At 44.5% G+C, this 25,768-nt stretch overlaps 5 protein-coding genes across 5 annotated transcripts; 2 read left to right on the forward strand and 3 right to left on the reverse strand.

The window, feature by feature from the left end:
- Positions 1 to 7,360: 7,360 nt before the first annotated feature.
- On the reverse strand, positions 7,361 to 11,464 carry LOC133925173 (mediator of RNA polymerase II transcription subunit 7a-like). The gene is made up of 6 exons (XM_062371030.1): positions 11,028 to 11,464; positions 9,082 to 9,236; positions 8,932 to 9,001; positions 8,538 to 8,704; positions 8,388 to 8,461; positions 7,361 to 7,711 (listed from the first exon to the last, which is right to left on the reverse strand). Exons 2-6 carry the CDS (start codon positions 9,223 to 9,225, stop codon positions 7,642 to 7,644), a joined length of 525 nt encoding a protein of 174 aa, XP_062227014.1. The 5' UTR covers positions 9,226 to 9,236; positions 11,028 to 11,464; the 3' UTR covers positions 7,361 to 7,641.
- A 141-nt stretch (positions 11,465 to 11,605) lies between these two features.
- On the forward strand, positions 11,606 to 15,397 carry LOC133925172 (26S proteasome non-ATPase regulatory subunit 7 homolog A-like). The gene is made up of 10 exons (XM_062371029.1): positions 11,606 to 12,000; positions 12,236 to 12,328; positions 12,420 to 12,501; positions 13,294 to 13,390; positions 13,468 to 13,543; positions 13,770 to 13,828; positions 13,903 to 14,025; positions 14,654 to 14,711; positions 14,815 to 14,900; positions 15,059 to 15,397. The coding sequence occupies exons 1-10, from the start codon at positions 11,814 to 11,816 to the stop codon at positions 15,128 to 15,130; spliced, it is 933 nt and encodes a 310-aa protein (XP_062227013.1). The 5' UTR covers positions 11,606 to 11,813; the 3' UTR covers positions 15,131 to 15,397.
- Positions 15,398 to 15,997: 600 nt separating this feature from the next.
- Positions 15,998 to 18,165, forward strand: LOC133925175 (uncharacterized). The gene is made up of 4 exons (XM_062371032.1): positions 15,998 to 16,261; positions 16,350 to 16,429; positions 16,535 to 16,632; positions 17,600 to 18,165. Exons 1-4 carry the CDS (start codon positions 16,078 to 16,080, stop codon positions 17,733 to 17,735), a joined length of 498 nt encoding a protein of 165 aa, XP_062227016.1. The 5' UTR covers positions 15,998 to 16,077; the 3' UTR covers positions 17,736 to 18,165.
- Positions 18,166 to 18,365: 200 nt separating this feature from the next.
- LOC133925174 (uncharacterized) lies at positions 18,366 to 20,270 on the reverse strand. Its single transcript, XM_062371031.1, has 4 exons — positions 20,045 to 20,270; positions 19,760 to 19,867; positions 18,993 to 19,067; positions 18,366 to 18,903 (listed from the first exon to the last, which is right to left on the reverse strand). Exons 1-4 carry the CDS (start codon positions 20,176 to 20,178, stop codon positions 18,672 to 18,674), a joined length of 549 nt encoding a protein of 182 aa, XP_062227015.1. The 5' UTR covers positions 20,179 to 20,270; the 3' UTR covers positions 18,366 to 18,671.
- A 2,843-nt stretch (positions 20,271 to 23,113) lies between these two features.
- LOC133923699 (indole-3-acetic acid-induced protein ARG7-like) lies at positions 23,114 to 24,011 on the reverse strand. Its single transcript, XM_062368984.1, has one exon. The coding sequence runs from the start codon at positions 23,881 to 23,883 to the stop codon at positions 23,437 to 23,439; it is 447 nt and encodes a 148-aa protein (XP_062224968.1). The 5' UTR covers positions 23,884 to 24,011; the 3' UTR covers positions 23,114 to 23,436.
- Between the last annotated feature and the right edge of the window lie 1,757 nt (positions 24,012 to 25,768).

The following is a 25,768-nucleotide window of genomic DNA, read 5'->3' on the forward strand; positions in this document are numbered from 1 at the left end:
AGGGAACGTTGAGCGAGAGAGATCATAGATGGGAGTTCTATGCACGCTCGCTAACAGTCCACGATGTATCTCTAGTATCTAGTACTTAAAAAATCCTTAATCTATATATGTTAGCCTTTTTTCTGTCTTGTTCTTATTCTGCTCTTTGTCTGCACCCACGCTAGCCCCGCTCCCTTTCCCTCCGCCGATCCTACTCACGCGCTCCTCCAACACCGCTCTGCCCCCCCCTCCCGCTCCCTTTCCTTCCGCAACACGCGGTTATCCCACGTCGCCCCTCTATCCCACACAGCGCGCACCTCCTCCCACGGCCAACCCTGTGGATACCTCTCCTCCCACGCCACCGCCCTATCCTGTGCGCTCTTCCCACGCGATCCAGCTCCATCCTCCCACATGCGCCACATGTGGGTCCAGACGGGTCACCAGGCGTCATCACCCGCTCGCAAGTCCGCCCATCAAATTGAACAGTGAGGATTTGTGGTCTCTCTCCTATGCACACACAAACTCATAGGCAATGAGTGTCTCCTCTCCTCTCCCCGCATCGCGTACGGGAAGAGGCCGCCTCTCTCCTGCTTCGGTGGTGCAGGTGCCCTCCTAGAATGAGAACTTCTTGGGGATTCGCGAGATCTAGTGAGCCATCTCCCTCTCCCTGCCCTGATCCCACGTGGTACTTTTGATTTCCGTTTGAGTCCTACATAGGGATGGCAATCCTACTTGTGGGTATCGTGCCCGACAGGTGCTGGCACGGGTCTATAGTTTTGCTCACAGACACGATGGGTCAAGTACCCGTGAAGTTGCAGATCGGGTGAGGGTATGACAGTCCGCCCACAAGTGCGATATACCTGTGACACTGTGCACCAAACTCTAACCTGAGCCCAGAATATTTGGCCCAACCTAATTAAGTGTAACCCTAGGTTATCTATCATGCTCCCTAATCGGCCAACCCCACTGCGCACTCACAAGGTCACATTGCCTGCCGCACTCCAACACTCTAGCTCCAGCAGCCACCCGCCACACTTCAGCATCTAGGACTCCAGCGCCCAGCTACCGCACTCCAAGCCTCCAACGCTCCGCACTTCGCATGCTCCGTGCCGCTCAGCGCTTCGGTTGCGGACAACGCCCGAGTTCGACGCCCTAGTGCCCGGATCTACCTAGCCCAAGGCCGAAGGAGCAAGGAAGAAGGCTAAGCAACGTCTCCCCAAGCTTCCCCGGACGGATCCCATCAGTTTCCTTGTGGATTTCGCGCGCCACCACCTTCTTCCCCAAGTCCAATAACCATCTTCCACCCCTCACCGTCGACACACCGCCGCTGCATGCCTTCTGACCCTTTTAGCGCATAATGAGCTCCAGCTAACCTCGTGCATGCTTGTAGGCGCGTTGGTTTGGCCTCGGGCCGCTACCGACGCAACTGACCGTGGAGCCGAGCGCCGCCGCTAACCCTCACTTAATGCTGGCCATCTTTTGTCTGGGCTCAACAATCGAGGTCCTCTTCAATGCGTTCACCATCGCTTGCTGGTGCTTATGCTGCCTTGATCTGATCGAATCTGTCGTTGGATCCGCCGCCTGGGACGCCTGCGCGCCGACAAAGCTGGCCTGGCCGAGCCGTTGCAATCAAATACCACGGACTACTTGCAGGTTTCGGGTACCAGATGGGTATGAGCACAGGCACAATATTGTGCTCGCCACCCTTTGCGGGCACAGGTCGGGTAATCTAAATCGGGATGCTAGTTGGGTATGGTTCTGCTTCACCTGCACCCGATCTGATTCGTTGCCATCCCTAGTCCCGCGCCTGATGGTGCGTCGATTGTGATTCCATTTTGTCCGTAGTTTGTCCTCGAGGTTTTCTTTTTCCTCTGAAGATGTTGTCTTCATATCTGAGTGTTCACTTGAGATCCACGGTTTGGATCTGATATGAATCATGGCGGCTTCAGTAGGATTTGTGGTTGGCCGATAACTTTGATTCCTCTGCTCCCGATTTGGATTAGCGTTTCGGATATTTTTTTACTGCTTGCTGTTAAAAACGGAATTGCTGCGGTCATGGATCTGGTGTCTGTCCGCCATTCTATTTAGGCGGTGTTTGTTTTAGAGAACGATAGTATACGCAATGGGAATGGGAGCACTGGTCATTTGGTGCCTTGGTGGTGTAATCGATGATTTGTTTGGTTGAACTAAGGAAAGTTTTTAGAAAGCATTAATTTCAGATGTATTTGGTTGAGGAGAGTGGTAGCGGGTCAAACTTGATAAGTAGAGGGCCAGAGTTGTGCTATAAATGCTTAACAACAATGTGATCTGAATACGTAGCAAAACTTCTGGAAAAAAAGAACTTTAGATTCAGTTTGATCTTGCCATGCGTTGTAAACCTTCAAAGCAAACACCAAATTCAAGTAGATATCAAGGTCATCCACTCAACGCATGGCAGTTACTTCTGAACAGAATAATGAGGTCACTCAAATTTTCTGTTGTAGAAATATCTGTCCATTTTTACATGATGACCAGTAACTGGCCTTGATTTTTACTTGTATGTTCAGAGTTTCTTTGAAGGTTATTCTTTTATTGAATATTTCCTATTTACTTGTTTTTTTAATCCTTGAAATCTATCTATTCTCGACGCTGGAGGCCCAGCTTGTTAGTGTTTCTCATGTATATGTACAGTACAATGATATGGTGGGGTGCAAGTTTTTCGAGTTGTGTGTTCTGAAAATAGTAGTCCTTGATGAGGAAAGTTAAATGATGTGGTTTCTTTTTATTTCCTCCGCATCGATTAAAATTAGGACACCTTGGAATGTAGGAAAAAACAAATACTTCTGTAGTATTTGAAATATGGCCGATCATCTGTTTTGGGAGAGCATGATTGAGTCACTTGAAGTAGTGCAGCATGCAAGTGAGCGGGCAGCGGCCTAGATCTGTTTTCGGAGCATTTGGCGCGGATCTGGTGGTGTTTGGTTGGTCCTATCTGTGGGTTGGTGGTTGTAGATTATTTTTTTTAAAAAAACTAGTCTGTTACTAGAGTTTTTAATCAGAGAGGTACGACACTGGGGTTCGAACCTTGATGAGCTAGTTACACCCTTGCTACCTTACCGCTGTGCTCATGCACTCTATTTAGGCGCTTGATACGTAAATCTAGCTACATCCTGCGTCACTATGCATGTAGTTTTGCTTGTTGTTAACATCGGTAGTTTGTCTTTTACTCCAGGGGCGTTGTTCGCTGGTTCAAACGTGCTTGATGCTCTGTCTTTAGTTGGTGTAGAAGCTGATGAATAGTACTGCTTGCTAGCTGAGTAGCTGTTGAGTGAATTGCGATTGCAGCAGGCACCCGTCTGAGTTTATTAGTTGCTTCAAGCCGATTTATGAAGGTGTGGCTAGACCTGTGAATTTTATCGCTGTTCTGCCCTGTGAATAGCTGTTAATGTTAACATCGGCAGTGTTTCTTGTATTGACATGCTCGTTGTTGGTTCCTTCACGAGGTGCTCTTTGTTTACTCAGTGCTGGAATTGATGACTAGGAAATGCTATTTCTCGAACAAAATTGTGATTGTAGTGGGCACAACTATCAGCATTTCCATCATTATAAATTTTTTTGTCTTCCCATACCCTCACTGATGTCATTTGATTGTCATATAATCTAAACTGATGAAAATGTAATTTTATGGCTATCAATTAGGTTGATGCACGATCAGGTTTGGAACCCAATGAACCATAATTTGTGAAGAGCACTGCTACATGTACAACCATTTAAGTACAACTCAAGTACAACTTAGGATCCAATGGCTGAAATTACTTGAATGGAAGCTGATAAATGTGTCGAATGGTTTAAATGCATGATTGCACTTGAGTTGTACTCAAATGTTTGTACATGAAGCATTTCCTATTTGTGAATTGTGACAGTTGTCTTGTTTGTTCCGTCAGGTTGATTTCAATTGAATATGTGACTAAACTTGCGAGTACTTGCCATTACGCATGTATTTTATGCTATTTTGTTCCAGTATGGGAAGCAATGCAGCTAGCAATGGAACTGACCTCTGAAGATTTTTACCAATTTAATTTGTACTGCAAACCACTGTTTTTTATTGTAACCTTGATATCTACTTGAATTTGGTGTTTGCCATGCGTTGTAAAACTTGGTCATCATGTAAAAATGGCCAGTACCTGATTATTCTGAACTGCTCCTTTCTGCTCTTTTCTGTTCATCAGTACAAATATTGTCTTATGGTAGAACAGATAGTTGCATTTGCATAAAGTTAATGTAACAAGTTTTGCTAATGCTAACCATTAATGGGGATGAATGAAACAACTTACTCCTAAAATTTGTTTAGACCTAATGTTTGGGACCTAATATACCCCCAACCATGCACATATTGAAGCCCGTTGAAAACTATAAATATTGTGGTGCGAAGAAGTTCGAGTATGAGACAAATATTGTGGTGCGAAGAAGTTTGAGCATGAGAAAAATTCTGGCAAAGAAGGAGACGAGAAGATGGACAGTTTGGTAAAATCGTGTCAACTCATCCGGTTGAGGGGGAACGATACTATCTTTGAGTTCTCCTAAACTACGTGACTGGCGCCACCTCCTACAAGGACCTAAGAACGATTGACAGTGAGGTCCTACTGACCTTTCGTGAAGCTGTAAAGAGAAGGGGTCTTATTGAAGCAGACAATACATTGGATGAGTGCCTTATGGAAGCTGAGTTATTCCGGATGCCACCATCACTCCGAAGGCTATTTGTAACAATACTAGTATTCTGTGAGCCAATGATATGAATGGACTCTAGAACAAGCACCTAAAGGCAATGTCAGAGGACTATCGCCACACTAATCCACGCACAATTGCTATAGAACAAATGGTTTTGATAGATATTAGGAATATGCTACAGTTAATGGGTAAGAATATAAGGTTGTTTCCTCTCCCCGAGATCGATGAGGCATATGACACGGCAAACGGTGTGCTCAGGAAGATCTTCGAGGAGTCTACAATCAAGCTCAACGTTGAGGACACAACTCTGTCAAACTCCCTCAACACCAAGCAAATGGCCATCTACAATGAGATTCTCTCTACTGTTGACAGTCAGGAGGGCAGTGTGTTCTTTGTGGATGGACCAAGAGACACATGGAAGACTTTCTGTACAAGATGTTGCTTGCAACGGTACATGGGTAGGGTAAGATTGCCGTGGCAACAGCTACGTCCGGTGTTGCAGCTTCTGTAATTCCCGGAGGAAGAACCACACACTCGCGCTTCAAGATACCACTGAGTATTGATGATGGTGTGTTCTGTAGTTTCACAAAATAGAGTGGGACTTCCAAGCTCCTGCAGGCGGCTTCGCTCATTATTTAGGATGAAGCCTCCATGACTAAGAGACATGCAGTGGGAGACGTTGGACAACAACATGTGTGACATAATGGAACAACCAGATCTTCCGTTCGGTGGGAAGACATTTATGTTTGGTGGAGATTTCAGGTAGGTCCTCCCTATTGTCCGAAAGGGGTCAAGGGCTCAGATAATCACATCCTTGCGTAGGTTGTACCTATGAGATTGCATGCGTCACCTAAAGCTTGTACGCAACATGAGGGTCCTGATTATATATGCGTGTCGTATACAGGGAAGGATACAGACCTCGATAAATTGATAGACAACGTTTCCCAATACTTGATGATAATATGTCAGATCTGAACTTCATCACATCGAGAGCCATCTTGTCCACATGAAATGATTTCATGGATATGATTAATATGAAGATGATCGGTTGCTTCCGAGGAGATAAAATGGTGTATCATAGCTTTGATCGTGTAGAAGATGAACCCCCGTAACTACTACCTCCTGAGTTCCTTAACTCACTGACACCTAACGGGCTGCCTCCACACGTGTTGAAGCTCAAGATTAATTGTCCTATCATATTACTTAGAAACATTGACCCCGCAAACGGACTTTGCAATAGGACGAGGCTGGTGGTCCGAGGGTTCCAAAAAAATACCATTGATGTAGATATTGTGCTGGGGTAACATGCTGGTAAAAGGGTTTTCCTGCCTCGGAACCCCTGTGCCTCTCTGATGACGAGATGTTCTATTTCTAGTTTAAGAGGAAGCAGTTTCCTATCAGGTTTAGCTTTGTCATGCTAGTCAACAAGGCACATGGGTAGGTCATCTCCAAAGTTAACATTTATCTGCTGAGCCAGTGTTCTCTCACGGTCGGTTGTATGTTGCACTATCTAGAGCCACCGCCAGAGTGAAATCAGGATCCTCACCGTCCAGCAGATGACAAAAGAAAGTGCTCAAAGCAAAAGTGAGACATACACGAAGAACAACGTTTATAGAGAGGTCCTTATGGCATATATGATATATTGATTGCTTATTTGCCAATTACTCTCCACTACTCAAGCTTTGCTTTTTTGAATTCTAAGCTCCTTTATTTCACCTATTACATCATATTATGACAATTTTTATGGAATATAAATTTAATCTTCTAGACTATTATATGTATATCATTGTATTGTAGTGCAATTTATATCATTTCCACATTTAAAGTCTTTGTCATTTCAATCTCTATATGCAGGAAAGCTTAAGTTGAGCTGCAGTAGTTCATTGATCGTTCACGGCAGAATGAGACAGCCAATTTCAGCATTCCAGTAACATGAATGTCACCTGCTACTAATTTTTTTTTAATGACACATGCTACTAATTTTTTTTTGAATGATTTATGTATCAAACAAGTTTGAGCCACTTATGTGCTTCTATATAATGCATTAAGTGGTGAATTCCTAATGAATTTTTTTGCTTTTATGTCCTTCTAATCATGTGGCGTTGCAACAACTTGAGTATGAATTTTTTATTGGTTCTGATAGAAAATATGTTATCTTGTGAAATTTTTTGTGTTCTGTTATAACGCTCAGGTATTTAACTAGTCTAAAAAAAGTAATCTACGATCTCTATTGTATAAAACATAGTAACACAATTAGGTTCTCATATTATCTTTTTCTACTACTCTTCTCCCATCTAATAAAAATTTCTATAATTTAAATATTTTGATAACTTTTTATCATCTATTCTCATTCTTCAGACTTCCCGTCTTATTACCGACTATATATATATATAATTATACTAATAAATAATCTTATTTTTTATTCTATCTGAAATCAAATTATGATATCATATATGAATCAAACTAATATTTATATTTCTGCTACAACGGAAATACACTTAGCTATTTTCCTAAGAAAACAGTCAATAGTTCCGATCGTGACTCCTGTACATTTTGGATTAAACAGGACCGGAGATATTAATCTACGATCTACAAGACCACAACAAACTAATTCGCAGTAATATCCAACTAGGAAAAAGTTAGAACATAAACCTTCACTTGAGTACAAGGCACGGAAGAAAACAGAAACATGGCAGTTAAGCATCAAGTAGCTGGAGTAATGGAGTTCGTTAGTTTTCATCATCCAAGTCTGGAACAGATTCAGTGTTCAAAGCTGGAAATACCGCAAGTCCACAAGCCACAACAGATACGGCAAGCCAGAAATATCTCAACACCAGCTCGAGGCTATTTCTACAAGCAAACTACTACAGTCTCCAACTCGTAGTACGTCCTGAGCCTGCCAACTTGGCACCAGGGAACAGGATAACCACCGGCTTCGAGTTGCTTGAAGCCAACCTAACTAGTTTGGCTTCCATCTAAGACAACCAGTGATTCCTCAAGTAGCTTTTGTGCCTCCTCCCTCCTCCTGGAGCAAGGAAAATACCGGCTGTGAGAATACTAGCATTGTGCAGTCACAATTTACAATAACACCAGAAGACTTGAAAGCAAGCGATTAAGTTATCCTCCTCCTTAAGAAATGAAGGCTACTCACAATATGCAAACAAACATACAGGATACCATGTAAAATGTTTGTTCACAAGAGCAAAAGTCAATTTTGCAGAATAACATGTGCTCTACAACAAAATTATCAGCTAACCATATCCAGAATTACATTTAATTTTTCGAATTGGTGCAGCAAGCAGCAGTTTAGCGGTCCTTTTGATATTCCAAACTGTAACAAATAGCTATAGTCTGCTTCTTCTTTACTACGCCAAAGTTGCAACTTGCAATACAGTGGTAAGACAGAGAAAAAACACAAAAGGGTAATAATACACAGACAGCACGATTATGCTCGTTAAGAATTTTGCAACAGTTGTGAACAATAAGAATGTCTGGAGTCTGGATACAATCCATTTTCCTAGCTTAACATAACTAAGAACATATAAATAAATATATGATTGCTTCACTGTATAGTCAAACTAACGATGATACTGACACATTTTTTTTTTAAGTAGCATTGAGAAAAGAGCTGAGAAGTCTACACATGTCAGATGGCATTTAAAAACTTATGCAGGCAAGCTGAAGAAAGACTAGTCACTCACTGTTTTATGTCTTCAATTGCTTGCTTGCGGCGCTGTATTTGGTTCTCAAGCATGTGAATTAATGTGGCTCTTGCCTAAAAGATATTTAAAAGTACATTTTAGTGAATTGCAGAGAAATTCACCGCATGGAACAAAAACTGATGTTCACACCTGATGAGGTCGTAGGGAGTTAAGAAGATGATGTAAGTTCTTGAAAATGAGTGAAATATCTTCTACCCTGCGAGCATACTGAGATGGTCTCTCCACTAAAATATCTGCCAGCTCCAAAATATGGAGTTGAAGCTCTCTGTTGAGGGTCCTTAGCTCCTTTTTGAAGTCTGAAATTTAATCAGTTTTCAAAGACCACTTCGTTAAATCAAAGATACAAGTTATCCAGTGCTAGAAGCCTAGAAGTAACAGTAAGAACAACATATTTGGTATACAAAGAATTGTAACTAGCTTATGCTTATCATCACACAGTTGTAACGTTTAAAAGATCAAAAGCAATTGAGTTACATATGCATATGTAGACAAACAAATCCATATTTTCAAGAACCACACGCACCAATATTCGGGCCCTTTGGATAAAGCTGACGAACACCTTGATCCTCCAAGCTTGGCAGCACCACATCTGTCTAGAACCAGAGAGGCAAACCACAGTCAGTTTAACACAAGCAATAGCACATTATAAAGAAGAGTATGATAAGCAATATACTGTGTAGGGAGCACCAAAGAGTGGGTATGGCCCATCAATTGGTGGTGGAGGTTCTGGTGCGGATGAGGGGTCCTGCTCGTAATCCTTGTACAGTCGGTAATATGGAGGAGGTGGAGGGAATGACGATGATGTGGCCATCGCCATCTTGCCTTATGCTGCACAAAACCAGATGGAACCAATTAAAATATCTAGCTTTCAAATAAAAATATGGGTAAATTTGTTCCATGCCATTACAATTTTGCACGTTTTGAAAACTACCACTACAAAGATTGAAATCGGGCCGGTGCCATTACAATTTGTCTTTTGTTTGAACCATACCACTCAAGTACGTATTTTGCATGTATCGAACAAAAATGACCTTATCTTCCTTCTCCAACTCCTATCTCCAAACTCCTTCACCTCCTCTATGGCTGCTGTCACAAAATCTTCTGCCTCCAGCGACCTTCTTTGCACCTCTCTCTTCCTCTCTTGTGTGCGCGCCGGCCTAAAGGAGCTCGTCCGCCGCCACCGCTGCCACCACTGCACCCCTCCACAACACCTCTCCATCATGCCCACCATCACTTCCAGCCGGCGAAAAGGACGACACTCCCCTTCGTTCTTGCCCCTGCATCCCCAGATCCGGCGGAGATCTTGACGAAGGCGCGTGAAGATGACCGAGGAGCGGCTGTACATGCTTCCGGACAAGGCCGAGGTGGAGGCCGTCGAGCTCGCATGCGTGTTCCAGGGCTACAGCACCATGCCAACATGGTCTATGGCGACCACGAGTGGTAGGAGGACGACCATGGTCTATGGCGCCATCGGTCGTGGACGATTCAAAGGAATATGACGTCAGAGGAGGAGATCGAGCAGTCAAGCGGATGCGGTCGCCGAAGGAGGAGATCAAACGGTTGGGGGAGGGTTAGAGCGCAAGAGTAGGAGCTCGGCTGGTGGCAGCCATGGTTGTTGGAGAAGATGATGGATAGGAGGTGAGTTGGAGAAGACGAGAGCAATGTTACCTAAATTTTTACATAATGGCATATGTTAAATATTAGGCAATTTGTAATGGCATCGACCCAATTTTAACCTTTGTACTGATATTTTTCAGAACATGCAAAATTATAATGGCATGGAACAAATTTACCCTAAAAATATATAACTTCTGCAAAGGTCAAGTCGCATAATTGCAATGTTCAGTTCTAGTTTACTTAAGATCAATGGATAAAATGTAATTTTAGGACATGACACATAAGTATAACTAAGGGAAAACAAGACAATCAGTTTCACACTAACACCACTAACTTTTAGATTTATATAATGACTAAAAAAGATATGGACAAATCCTCAGGCTACTCAACTTTTAGGCCTCCACCTAAACGAGAACCCGGTTAGCCCAGTGAATGGAGGCCTGATTTGGCCTTAAGCTCTGGCACCGTCCGATTAAGAATAAATGGTCAAAGGTCTCGTTTTCCCTTCACATCCGGCATCGTCTCTGTCTCACGCCTACCGGCGGCGACGCTCCCCTTCCTCACAACGCGACGGCCGGGGCAACCGACGGGATCGGAGTTGCTCCCCGTACTCATCCTGGTACTTGGCCCCAAATCTTTCTTCCCATCCCCCCGCGTGTCCTCGGCCCTAACCGCAGTCTCATTCATCTCCAGATTGCTAGTTGCTCAAACTGTCGTCTGGTTGTAGGGAAGGGATTGTGTAGTATATTGTGTTGATTGTATTGGCAAATTGTGTTCAAACCAGAGACAAATTGTAATGGCACCAGCTGGATTTCGATATCTGTAGTGGTATTTTTCAAAACGTGCAAAATTATAATGGCATGGAATATTTGTAGTGGTATTTTTCAAAACGGGTAAAATTATAATGGCATGAAACACAGAACACACTTTGACGGCCTAGATTCAGCCGCTTTGACTCCAACTCGATACACGATACTGACAGATTTGAGAAGCAGGGAGCACCTGTTGTTGATGTACTCGTAGAGGTGGCCGTGGCTGCAGAAGACGATGAGCGCGAGAGCACCGAGAGCTCGAATGGACGGCCGATGACGAGGCCGGAAGGGGCGGCGTGGATGGCGACCTCGGCGGACGGCCGACAATGAGGCCGGAAGGGGCGGTGTGGACAGACCGAAGCGGCGGCGGCGGCGGCGCGGTGAGTTGGCGAATGGGATTTGGGAGAGGTCTGAGGTCGAGCACTCTCAGTCTCAGATCTGAGAACTAGCAACTGAGACGGACGGGAATGTGCGAACGTGAATGGCGGAATGGAGTTTGGACTAGGGATTTAGGGTTTTGACGGCGGCGGTTGCCGAGTGCCTGAGTGCGGAAGGGGAGCGGGGCAGCGGACGAGTGCGGAGTGTTGCCGTGTTGGGATGGGCTGGCTGCTGGCAGGCTGGGCTTCGCTGATTCGGGTGATCCGTGGGCACCCCGGATGAAGTTAAAAACCCGCGTCCGACCCGTCGAGTTCGGTACCCGATCCCCTAGATTAATGGGCAGGATTTAGTACCGAACCCACACCCGAACCCGCAGGACCCGGACTCACGGGTGTAGCTGCCATCGCTAGGCGAACCCGACCTTCCGCTTTCGCAAGAAAGAAAAGGAGGGGGAGCCGGGGAAGCAAAGCACAGAGGCGGCCGCCGCAGAGCAGCAGCAACGACGCAACCTGCCAATCACAGGAGCCGACACAGAGGAGGAGCGAGGCCGTCCGCCGCAGATCTGTTGTTGCGCTAGGGCTTCGGCGAGTAGGAGGAGATGGACGTGGTGAAGGCGGCGCAGCTGTCGGGGCGGGCGCTGGAGCGGGTGGTGGTGCACCCGCTGGTGCTGCTCAGCATCGTGGACCACTACAACCGCGTCGCCCACGACACTCGCAAGCGCGTCGTCGGCGTGCTCCTCGGCACCTCCTCCCGCGGCTCCGTCGACGTCACCAACTCCTACGCCGGTAAACCTCACCGTCTCTGTCAGCTAGGGTTTGGGGGCGGCTCGGGCTTGTCCCCGTCCGTCTCTAGAGGGGCTGCGCTTCTACTATGCTTAGGGTTTTGCGGAATCGGTTGTGCTGTGTAGATGTATTTAGATCTATTGGCGTGAATTTCCGTGCTCTTAGATGATTAGATCTGTGAAATTGTTCCGGGGGTAACTTGCTAAATCAGCAATCTGCGATGCCCTTGACTTTGCAGTGCCGTTCGAGGAGGATGACAAGGATCCGAGGATCTGGTTCTTGGATCACAATTACCATGAGTCGATGTTCTCCATGTTCAAGAGGATCAATGGTATGCTGTTTCAGAATTCTCAAAGTTTGTTGGGCTTGCGTTATGTGATTGATTCTGTTGTCCTGATGAGCATGAGTTGTTTGTGGTGCAGCCAAGGAGCATGTTGTTGGCTGGTACAGCACTGGTCCAAAGCTAAGGGAGAACGACTTGGATATCCATGCGTTGTTCAACAGGTATGATTCTCTTCCATTATCACATAGCATGCAAATGTTCGTGGAGCTCTGCCCTCGTATAAATAAGCACGTTTTATATACATTAGTTATAAAAAGAATGTATAACTTTCTTGTCTGGCTATTATGGCTATTTGAAGTGTTATTATCAATAAGCTCGTTTCTGTAGCTGTTTGACGCACCAAGTGTTAATGATGCATAGGAGTAGGCAGTCTTTATCTGTGCTCAAATTTTTTGATCTGTCAGCTAGCTGTCAAGTTCCAAGCCCTGGGTTCTCATAGGTTTTGCTTTGAAATTGTATCTGTTACTATCCTGCCAATGAAATTATACCTGTTACTGTCCTCCCAATGGAGAAGTTCTAATCTAGATTGTTGGCAATGAAAGTAACATCAGGACAACAGTCAGCGTGATAAATTTCCACCCGAGATAGTTTTGACAATTCAATACGTCCACCACATACTTCACTAAAAGAATCATCTTGTTGAGTGAAATTATATCATGAGTTTTGAGAGCCATTAGTACCTTCTGATGGTTTGAGGAGTTCAAAATAAATAAATAAACTTAACTAAAAACCTTGAAATGTCTTATGTATTTCTCTCTCTCTCTCTCTCTCTCTCTCTCTCTCTCTCTCTCTACATTTTCTGCCTTTTTAAGGCGTGGTTGGGTATGTTTATGAAAGAATTATTAGTTTTCCTGTATAACTTAATTATGCTGCCTTGGTCACTGGTGCTCAGCCTGTATTCCTGTGGAATATCCTATATCAATTAATTTCAATTCTTGCTTTCCAATTTGCAGTTATGTTCCTAATCCTGTCCTGGTGATTATTGACGTTCAACCCAAGGAGTTAGGAATACCCACCAAAGCATACTATGCTGTGGAAGAGGTTAAGGAGGTAGTTACGCAGTCCGAGAAGTTGAAAATTTGCACTTGCTTGTTCAGCATCTTGATGTACATTGTTGTCCTTCACAGAATGCTACTCAGAAAAGTCAGAAAGTGTTTGTCCATGTTCCTTCGGTAATTGCTGCACATGAAGTTGAGGAAATCGGTAAGACTCGATTCATTTGAAATTGCATGAGAAAAATGTATGTTTATGTGCCATTTTACGAGTCAGAGGCTATTGTTCAGTCATGTCATCATGTAGGGTTTTCTGTTAGATAAAATCTTTTTTCAGCAACAAAAATATTGATGCTAATTCGAATGCTAGTGAGGAAAGCATCCATATCACCATATGTACTGCAATTGTTAACTGATGTGCTTTGTGTTATCTTCAGGAGTTGAGCACCTTCTGAGGGATGTCAAGGACACAACAATAAGCACACTTGCAACAGAGGTAATATTTCATGAGGGCAATTTGCATACTGCTTTATTAATGCCACGCCCCTGATTTATCCCTTGTCAATGAAGGTCACTAGCAAGCTTGCAGCCTTGAAAGGACTTGATGCAAGGCTCATGGAGATCCGAAGCTATTTGGATCTTGTAATTGAAGGGAAGCTCCCACTGAATCATGAAATTTTGTACCATTTGCAGGTTATTATTTCTCTTGCAATTTGTCATATATTACTTACATTTATATACCTTCAATTCCCTTGCTAGTGTTTTACTTATCCCTATTTGGATTTGGTCCTCTCCAGAAGTTATCATGTCCCTCATCCTCTTATTTTATTAAATGTTTGAAGCACACCCCCATTCCTAAGGCTGTCAGGGTGAACCAACTTATTGTGTTAAACGTTGAATGAAAATTGAATGGTGCTTAGAATGTTTTGCATTTTTTAAATGTAAGTTGAACAATTTATTATGCATTGAAATATACTGGCATTCTAGTTCCCAGTGGTATTGTATTGCAGCCAGAAGTTGAACACATAAGATTAGGGATGGGTGCTCCAATATATGACTCGGGTGGGAAGAACATACTTGTCTTTTAGATGATTGATCAACTTTTCTGTATGCCTTGAATATATTGATCCCTTTGAAACGGTTATTTGTATGATCTTGTTCAGTTGGGCCAAGCTTTACGTGGTTCTACAACATATGGTTATGCCTGATCTTCTAGCTAGTGCCTAAAGTATGCATTGCGATAATTTTAGTTCTGCTTGTGAAGCGATTGTAGATTGTACCTGTGGAGTCAGCCATATTCATTTATTTTTATTTTTTGCAGGATGTTTTTAATCTGCTTCCCAATCTCAACGTAAACGAGCTGATTAAAGCTTTTGCAGGTAATCATGCATTTTGCTGCTGATTAACCATAATTGACCTGATTTTTTTCGTTTTTCGGAATTTCTTATCACAGCAGGCTTATGTTCCTTTTCCTTGGTGCAGTGAAAACAAATGATATGATGTTGGTCATATACCTGTCTTCTCTGATCCGAAGTGTTATTGCCCTCCACAACTTGATCAACAATAAGGTTGGTTGTTTCTGTTAGCTGCTTCCAGTCCCTGTATGCATCCCTTGGACTTCCTGTAGATTGATATAATCTTGACACTATCACTGATTATGGCATTATTCTATTTTACATTCTTTTAGGGATGAAAATCTAAAATTATTAATTTATTGTCATTCCAGATGCTAAACAAGGAGCACGAGAAGGCTGAGGATTCGAAACCAACCGCCATTCCTACTGCTGCTGGGAGCTAAATGTACTTGCGACACATGTTAGCAGGGTTGCGCTCGAACCAAATGCCTTGACCTTGAATGGACATTTTGATGTTTATTTCATGTACGATAAGGTCAACCGCAAGAGACGTTTTACATTGGTCTGACCTTTTTTTTTTTTTTTGTCATACCTCATAGTTTTTCTGTAGATCTCGTACTACTTCATGTGATGCATCATGTTCCGTGATGTAGACTTTCTTATGATTGATTTGTAGTAAATCTATGTCATGCAAGCGAGAACCTTTTTGACATGTTGTGGCAATTTCCAACATCGATCGGACCGTTGAGAGGTTGTGGCAAGAGGCGATCTAATCACAAATGAAAGAACAGCCTGATCAAGAGACCTAAGCCGTATTTGAGGCTCAACTGATGGATGCAGTGTTTTAAGGGTTATTTCTAGTTGCCTCAGCCTTTGAACAATAAAATTTGTTGGATAAAGCATAAGAGAAATACAGCGTACAATCCTTGTCATCCGAACTAGTACCTCCTACTCCTGGTTTGATACTTGGATCAGGGGGGAACGCACTTTAGAGCGGAGTATGTATCGTTCTATCATCGATACCGGTACTGATAAGAAGTGGCCGAGCTAGAAAATAAGTATTTATAAACATAATAACATAATTGACCATGTGTAATTAGACTAACACTATATAAATTTATACCTTATAAAGTATTAAACTACTCTCTAATGACATCTACGGTTTTTAGAGTGCTCAGACATACCAGAACACCCAGAAGCCTTTATTGTTGGATCTCGATCGGACGGACCCAAACGGCCACGCGCTGTAGCGTACGGGATCAGGCTCCCCCTTCCGCCGAGATATCCAACCCCTTAACCGGTTCGTTGCTTTCTACCTCGGAGAACCGGAGATCGCCGTCCCTCTCAACCCATCGGCGTGTCCACCAACTGCGCCTTGCCCTGCTCCCGCATGGCCTTCTCCTCTTTCTCGTGGCCGTTTCGCCGCCGGGGTAGCGGCGGCAGGGGTGGCGGCGCAAGCAAATCCGCCGCCGCGCCCGAGGAGGACGAGGAGCTGGGCGTGACCCCGCAGCTCCTGGACTTCCTCCGGACTCTCTCCCCCGACGCCTTCAAGTCCGCCGCCCTCCAGCTCCAAGGCAATTAATCCTCCACCCCCATCCCCTCTCTGTTCTACTGCCCCACTCGGTCTGGCTCGATCCTGATCACGGTGTGCGTTGATCGCAGGAGGCTCCGCGGAGGCGGCCGCCGGCGACCTCACCAGCTGGCAGGAGCGGCATGCCATGCTCGTGCTATCCAAAGCCAAGGTCGGTTGCCCACGGATCTCGTCTTACTGCTCAAGTGTGCTCTCGTCCGTGGAAGATGGCTCTTGGCCGTGAAGTTTGAGCTGCATAGATGTGCTTTGCGTGCAGGAACTCGCCAAGATCCGGTACGATCTATGCCCTCGCCACATGAAGGATAAGCAGTTCTGGAGGGTATACTTCCTGCTCGCCAAGAGTTATATCTCTCCGTAAGCTCTCATCTAAACAGTAGTCCCATGTGCATGTGATGCTCCAGTTGTAGAACTCGGTTAGGTTCTCGGTATTGACCCATTGTTGATCAATGTGCAAAATTAGCTACAGATTTGATATGGAACACGAGCTCACTTAAAAGATAGCATCTCATTTTGCTCTTTTTTACATAATTCAATTGAGTTCTATCTTCTACGCAGTTCATTGTAATCTAATTCATCAATTCGAGGTTATCTATGATATCCTCGATATGGACATAGTATTCTGCTATCCCTGTACATAAACATTCAGCAAGACGAAATTTTGTCTTGTCAGATGTGAGTACATTTGTATATATTCGGAAAAATGGATTTGTGACTGACGAGATCATATTGAAAATAAGGAGTTGTCCATTAACTGTAACATTACATTCCTAGGCAATGCTTCATCCTGAGATAGATGCATGCTATGATTTGTTTACTGTACTTACTATCATGGAATGTTGGAAAGTGATTGTTTTTTACTGCACAAAGTTTTACTGCTTGAAAGATCACATGGAATGCATTTTCAACTACATAGATGGCCTGAAAAATAGGCGAACCCTCCCTGTTTAGGCTAAAAAATTTAATCTGTAAGTTATCTCGAGAATAAGTGAAGCTACGTGTAGGAATGTCTTAACATGAAGCTATGTTGCCGAGCACAAAATGCAAAAGTCAAGGATTGAAATTAACATAATTGGCAATCATGTGGGGTGGTTGACCAAAACTTTTACTGCTGGTTTCTCTGCAGCCCTGCATAGAATGCCCAATTATCTATTCCCAATTTCCCATCAACAGCCCTCTAAAAAATTGAGAGCTGAACTATGGTTGTTTGATGAGCAATTACCATATAGACTTAGCTTCTGCTGCTATATGATTTTCTCTTTTCCTCCTACCAGCTGTCATCGATTATTGACAACATCAATATACACACATTCTGTTTCTGCAGGTACGAGCTACGTGCCATACAGAAAGAAAAGCTAAGAAGGATGGAGACGGAAAATAGCAAGTCAAAAGAAGTTATTACTGTTGAGGTGGAGATGCAGGAATCAAAAGGCAGTAGTCTCTCAAACATCAGAAGTTGATTTAGAATCCCAAACTTCGTAGTTGTAGCTGCTGACAGGATATTAGCCTAGGTGATGCAGGAAGTGATACTTGGTTGATGCCTTCTTTATGATTCCCTCATAGATCAATAGCCCATATATCCAGTTCAAACGTGCAATGCTCTTCAAACTGTTGCACATGTTCATCAGACGATGCATGGCCTGGATGGCTGGATCTGTATTGCAACTCCCACTGGATTGACATTCTGCTGTGTACTTTTGTATCCTGAAATCAAGTAGTAGTTCGTCACGTAGCATGTCCTAATTGTTCAACATAGCCGATGCTTGTTGGCTGTGCACTGGGCCACTAACATGTAAGTTTATGAAAACTTGACTGTAATCTTGATGCGAAGTTCATAAATATTGTACGTTTCATAGAACTTGCTTTTGGGAATTGCGATATGTTTCTACACATGCTTCCAGGCCTGTATGATGAGGCGAAAACCTTAATTTCTTTTCCTTTTTCTTTCGAACTGGCTATCCTCAACTGACATCAATATTCAAGACAACTTCTGTACATTCTAAGTGTCGATTATCATTCCAACTAATCAAGCTATGGTTCTCCAGCAATTCCTAGACATGAAAATGCACTCAGGCACAAACGGACAGCAATGCAGGTTGAACATCGAGCACCCACTTCAGGAAATAAAGAGGTAAAGCACACCCTTAACAGACAACACTCACATCATGCAGATACGGCACCCAATATCACAATTTCTATGTGATGATGTGTCATTAACCAACTACAAAATGTTCTAAAAAATACCTAGAAAACTGTATTAGCATCTGCAACGTAAGACAGCCCATGCAAGCTGCTCTGTAACAAGTAGCTGGCTCAGATTTTGACCTATCATACATTGGATGAGTAGCTCCATAGCCCATATTGGTAGCCAACGAAATTCCTGTTGAGCATTACTCTCAAGCCATGGCATCATAATCATCCAATGCATCATTGTACTCCATGACTCTTTTCTTGATCTTTGAGGAATCCACCCAGGTGATGAAGTCCTCCATGTTCCTGGTTACAAGGAAGGCAGGATCGGTGACCACCTCTGGGCCTACACGCACATGGCCCTGTTCGATGTATGTCACAGCCTCTTTGTGGTGCTCTGCCATCTTAAGCTTCATCATAACTGTTGCAAGTCTTCGCCTAAAATAATTTAGCAAACAATAAGGTAAGTGGAATCTGATGTGTATTGTGATGGAGCGAAAAAGAGAGAGGTCAGCAGGGAGAGAAACCTGCAGAAGGAGCTCACTGAAAGTTTCTCACATTTTAACAAGCTCTTTTTTGTTGAAATTACACCCATATTATACCTGAAATTTAAGAAACTTTGTCAGACTACACAAATGAGTATACAAAGTAGAAACAGAAAATCTGAAAACGGCCAATACTGATTGGACAAGAAATTATATGTTTTTGTCAAATTGAAATAGGTTTAGATATCTGTAACTAAGATGATGCACTAAACCGACACAATAGCATCAGAAATTTAATGACACCCATGCCTGGAAGTGAAAATAACAGTACCGGAACAAAAGCAACCCATTGCCATTTTCGAGGAACAAGCACTAACACCCCACAAGTGATGGCCTATCAGCCTATGACAATTACGTCCAGTACAAATGCCAAAATCGAGAGTCCAACCTCTCTGAGCTAATATAAGCAGTGGCAAAGACTGTTTGCGTAACCTCTCTGAGCTAATTTTCTCTTAATTATATTCTAATGCTCCTGCTTATGTCAGGCCACACGCTCTTATATTAGCTATGCCTGTGGTTGCGGCATATGAATGTGCTAGACATGCTTGTAATGTAAAAGCGTCAGTTTGGCGGGGGACATGTCCTGGTTTCCTGACGCCTCTACTCTGGTCGGACTGTATGTCCGTCCTAAGTTAATATAGCTTTCGGCTTCTACTAAAAAACTCGAGGGACCTAATCTTAATTCTCCGGCTCGGAATTCACATAAGCAATGCATAGAGAAGCTAAGGGCCAAATATGCATTAACTTACAACTTATCGAGCAGCATGTCCGTCGTCTCGATCCTGAAAGGGTCTCTCGGGTCCATCTGCTTGATGATGTTCACTTGCTTCTGCACCATTAGGCATATCCCATTATACCTGCCACCACAAAATTCGAAATTTTGACATGGAATCGCCCGTGATCAAATGCATCGACAAAATCAATCAACAGATTTGTCATTTGCAGTAACCCTACGACTAATACAACACGAGGAGTTGATCCATTTAACGGGCAATCGAGGGGAGGACGCTGGATTGGAAAGTGAGCAGTCGCACTTCTTGTAGTCGTCCCTCTCGACGAGGCGGTAACGCTGCGTGACGTTGCCCTCACGGTGGCCCTTCCCATGCTTGAACTCCAAGAAGTTGGTCTTCTTGAGGAGCTTCTGCTCGTGGAAGGCGAGCTTCCTCATCCTTCACTTCACGCTCGGCCAACCAACGGAGCGAGCAAACCGCGCGCTTAATGATCGGCAGCGAGAGGTGAGGCCGGCGGCGGGCGGGCGGGCGGGCGGGCGGGCGTAGTTTGGGCGGCTAGGGCTCGGAGGGACAGGTGGGGCTTCTAACTTCTTGTAACTAACAACGACGAACGAGATGTGGTGAGCTGAGGGCCGTGGGCCTGAAAGGCGGTACATTGGGCCCGGCGCGTGCGACTCGCAACCCCGGTGGGCCGTTTTCACTTTACGTGCCGTTTTCAGTCACAAGACGCGGTGACGGTGCAGCGTACAAAGCTGACAACGAAAAGGGCACTGGCCATCGGCAGGCAGAAGGGGGACCGGCTCAGAATAAAAATGATGCAGTGTTCTAAGTTAGTTTGGATTGGTCTGTTAAAGTCTGGATGTACTTATTTATTAAGCTACATATATTATAGACTGTTATATATAATAGATCATTAAAAAATAAAAATAAAAATTTAATCGGTGCGATATACACTTATAGTTACAATATGATACGTCTCTGCCTCATGTGCACTCTTAATTTCTGGGTATGAAAAATAAAGAAGAGAAAGAACGGTGGCCCTCTTTCCGTCATTGGCTACGGCCATGGTGGCATGCAGCTGTCGCATTGACAATAGTAAAAAAAAGGAAATAACTTGAACACAAATTTGGTCGATTTCTATCGGATTGTAGTAGTGGCTAAAATGCGTTCACAACAGCTCGTCCCGGCCGTGAAACTGAACTGTGTGGCCCCGCACCCGGGCTCCCGACCGCCGGCGTGGGAAAAGGGTAGGACCACGGATAAAGCGGGAAAGGACTACGGCGGCAGGTGATTGGGCAACGCCGTGCGCCGGACCCGTGTCCTCTGCGGAGAACTATAGCGTCGCGCACAGTAGTAATATGGGACGGCCTCCACTATAATACTATAGCAAGTTACTGTTGACACAGTAGTCAGCAGCACCGTGCAGCTTTTGCTGTACTGGTGTTACTGTACCGGTTCATCTAGACTGTTACTGTCCAATCAGACGGTGCAGATTTAGCATTAGCTCTCTGCAATTGCCGCTCCGCTGCAGACGAACCAAGTCGCCGTGGCGGCTGGCCCTCGTCCTTGGGCTACTGGAGTGGGTATCAACACACATGCAGCCGGGACCACGCCCCACCCACAAGCATGCCGAGTCTCAGCAGCAGATCGCGCAGCGCCGCAGGCAGGCCCCGCAGCACAGTGAAAAAAAGTTCACCAACCAGACAGGTTCACGAGTCTCTCTGTGTCTCAATCCTTCTCTCTCTTTCCCCGGACTGGATTTTACAGAGCCGTAAACTGTTAATGAAGGCGGTGAGGTGAGGTCTCGCCGGGCGACTTGCTCGTCTGGATAATGGGATCGCCTCATCTTTGCTGGCAGCTGATAACCTGATCCAATATTATTTTCAGGGAGGAGGAGAAGGGGAATCTTTCGCTTGCCATGCTCTGTTCTGTTAAAAATGTAGCCCCATACCGTTATGTGCTAAGAAAAAGATTCCACAAAAGGTAGTGTTAGAAAAAGCTGCAATCCTGTCCCCTATGGTGCCTGGTGATTCACTGCAACTGCGGAACCTGATGGTCTCAGGGAAAAGTACTTTAGTCCCGATCTCAGTAAAGTTACTTGTAGCTTCTAGCTCAAGTGTCAAGTTAACCTTTCATGATGTTGAAAAAAGTTGAGCATAAATTTAGTTGAGCAATCTTTGGTAAAACAAAAAAAAAGGTTTAGTTGAGCAAAACTTATGTTGTGTTACCAATTACTACTAGTAGTATCAACCTATTATTCGGTAGGTGGTGGCTGATAATACCATAATCATTGCGACCAGCCTAGCAATAGGCTAAAGATATATTATAGTGAACTTTTATTAACTCCTACGCCATTCCTTTCTGTGATATTTTTTAAAAAGGAGAGGAGAGTATGCTTTGTCAAATCCTTTTCTAAGTCTACCCCGGACAATTCGAACTAATAAGAAGTTCCATTTGAAAGATATGCCAAATCATGGGGTAAATAGCCATCACCTTAGAAGGGGGCTTTGAAGATCTGGGTCCTAAATTACCACTCAAAATTAAGATTTTTCTTTAACAGATATTTCATAATAAATTTTCAGTCGCTTTCACACTTAAGAAGATGGGCTGAAATGGGAGTCAATATTGCTAGCTGCGTAGTAAAATTGAGAATATCAACCTTTTTTTTTGCGTGTGCTTGCACAGTTTTCATAAAGTGTTTTGAGAAAAGTATTTTGTTGGAATGGCTTTCGTACATCAGTAGCCGACTTATGGGCAGAGCTTACTTCCAAAGTTGTTTAATGTCTTCCAAAACCTAGAGATTTTCCTCCGTATAGGTATAGCTTGGGCTCTATAGAGAACGAGGAACACAATGACAATTGAGAATAGGTTCTCCAAAAGGCATGATGCGGTATTGATTCTCGCTCTATCGTTCGTGTAGAAATTAGACATCCTCCTACGTGTTGATAATAAATTGAAGGTGAATGGGGCCTCCGTTCACCTCTGGGAATGGCTGCAGGGCTTCACGCCTAATTCTAGCCCCGTCTATGATATTAACGAGCTATGATCTATTGTTGTCATTATTTGATGTAATTGGACGGTACCTTATAGTCTCAATACAGAAATAATGGTGTGACTGTTTAGATCAATAGTATCCCTAGTTTTTTTTTTCTTGTTCTGTTAACTGTATTTTATACTTATAGGAGTGTGAACTTGTTTATTGGCTTTCAATACAAGCGGATGTAATCTTCGGTAAAAAAAAATAATAATTAAAAAGAATAGTCATCACCCAGAGGTGGATACCGGCAGTGAGTAGAAAGAAACGCAGTTAAAACCATGTGGTTTAGTTCGAAGTTGCAAGGTTGCAGTGCAACTGAGTCACTGATAAGGGTAGGAATGAATATTTTCACTTGCAATGCTGGCCGAATCGCAGTAGTACATGTATTTACAGTGGAGGATTATTAAGTGAGAGGGAAAAAAAAGAAAAAACAAATCTTCGCCACTAAATTTTCCCGGATTTTGACAAGGGAATGAATGGATGACTAGACTTGACTGTCTAAAAATCCGGAGACTTTCTCAGCCATCTCACTTCACCGCCTCCGGCCGGCCGCACTCATCTTGCTTGTTTCCGTCGCGTCTCAGCTCCTCTCGAGTGGAAATGGAGGGAGCGAGACCGAAAAGGAGAAGAAAAGAAAAGAAAAAAGAACAGGAGTGCTTCACCACACCGCCTTGTCGGCGGGGATGCCGTGGAGGAGCGGGAGCGCCTCGCCGGCGGCGGCGCAGCAGCAGGAGAGCGCGCCGCTCTTGATGTCTTCCAGGGTCACGGACCGGGACGCCTTGGACGGGGAGGAGAGGTAGCGGAGGACGTGCTCGAAGAGCCCCTCGTCGCAGGGGAGCGCGATGGGGCCGCTGCAGGCGCCGGAGGGGAAGCCGTACTCCTCCTCCGCCTGCCGGAGCAGCTCCCGGAACACCGGGTGGTTAAGGTGTGCCGCCCGCACCACGAACCGCCGCGACGCGCCGCCGACGCACACCGCCACATGCCCCGCCGGAACCACCGACTCCCCTGCCGCCACCGCCGCGCGCGCCGCGGCGCGGGACCGCCACCGCCGCATCGTCTGCCGGAGCCAGACGATGTAGCGGATCTTGCTGCTGCATTTGGCCATCGGCGTCCGCGGTTGGGCTGCGGCCGTGGAAGAGTTAGCTGCGTGGCTGTTGCTCGCTCGTACTTGGGTTAATCAATGGCGCGGGAGAGGGCGGGCGAGTGCGAGCTGGTGCTGGTGCTGGTGCTGGAATGGAGCCGGCTCTTGGAGGGGGACGGGGCGGGAGGCTTTATAGGGAGGGGTCCCTTGGCGAAATGGGGGTTTTGCCTTTCCGGTCGTCCAGTTGGCCCAGCATAAATTATATGCATGAAGGCGATGGGACTTTATTCAGCTAGCAGTATTATTGCACTCCTTTAAAAATACATTTTCGGTCATAAATATATAATATTTTAGACAAGATATGATCTTTGATATATAGTTTTGACTATTTTTTTATTAAAGTATATTTATAAAATCTATTGAATATGTGATATTATGTAAATATCTTTTAAGATAAAATTACACATATCATTTTAAGGTTTTTAAACTAAATATTTTTAAAAGCTACCGCTAGTCAGAGTTTTAAAAGTTAGATTAAAGTTTTTTTAAAATAACATGTATTTATGATCAGAAAGAGTACAAGTGATTTTTTTTTATCTCCTCTTGTGTGAATTTTCAATGTGTGTGTTTTTTTCCAGCTGGACAAATCTGTATAGATTACTTCTATGATAGAGTGTTTTGTTAGTACTTTGGTAGTTTAAAAGAGAAAAACGAAACCATAAGACACATGTCAGTGATTTTCCAACATCAGTTTTGAGATATATAGTAGTTGAGGTATAGTCAAATGCCATTTTAAGAAACACCTCTCCAGCTACTTAACTTGGTCTTTTTTATTTATTTTCATGCAACTAATGGCCGGTTTATTTCAACTTTGAATTGTAAAAAGTAGTTTTTAATTATGGATTGTGAAAAGCTGAAGGACTAAAAGATAAGGGTTGTTTGGCTACTGGATTGTGAGAGGATTATATGGCAGCTTATGTTTTGCAATGTTTGTAATACCTTTAGTTTTTGTGTAGTACATATTTCACCTATTTATTCCTTTGTATCTATTTTAAAATACAAATTTGCATATAATTTACCTTTTCTCTCCTCAAATCAAAGACAGCTGCTCACATAGTACTACCACGGCACACATTGCTTCCTCTTGGAACATCTTCCATCACTGGTCGACGTGTTGATAGTGTTCTAACCGTCAGTCTGTGAAGCCATCACCACCACCATGCTTGTCTCGACCGTGGAGTCCCATTTTGCTATTTTCTAGGACACCTCGGCTAGTACCATGCCGTTGGCTCAAGCTTCGGAGCTCATCCATGGCAAGTAAGGAAAGGAGAACAAGCTCTTGTGCTCTCTTCCCGTACGTCCTCCTACGCCGCCGTGCTATCTTGACCTGTGCGCATCGATCGCCAGCCACCCACGCGTGCCACGCCGCCTCCTATTGCGCCACTCCGACCTCCCTGCTGGTGAGCTTCCCTTCCCCTCCGTCCATCTTTCACCCGCACCCCTCTACACCATTGCACTGTGCCGCGCATCCCACCCACATGTCGTCATCGTGCGCACAGCCGCACACGCTATGATGCCACCGTCCCGATAGCCCGAGGCCGCCACTACTCTGCCTTTGATGCCACCACGCAGCCAAGGGAACGAAGCGGGTGTGCTTGGCTCCCAGTTCCAGGCGAGGAGGCGCATAGATGGTCGAACGCGGAGCGTGTTGGGCAGCAGGGAGGCGCACTGGACCAGATTCGGTGGAGAGTGGCCAGATTTGATGAAGACAGATGACTGGGCGAGCTAGAGGAGTCGAGAGGGAGGGGCCAACCGATGTGATGGGGTATTTGCCCAGTGGCAGAAGCGGGTTAATACAAGGTGTGGGTTTGGGTTGTTTTGTTTGTCCATCTCACACAATACAAAGAAG

Source organism: Phragmites australis, chromosome 7 (genome assembly GCF_958298935.1).
Source record: "Phragmites australis chromosome 7, lpPhrAust1.1, whole genome shotgun sequence".
Lineage (NCBI taxonomy): Eukaryota > Viridiplantae > Streptophyta > Magnoliopsida > Poales > Poaceae > Phragmites > Phragmites australis.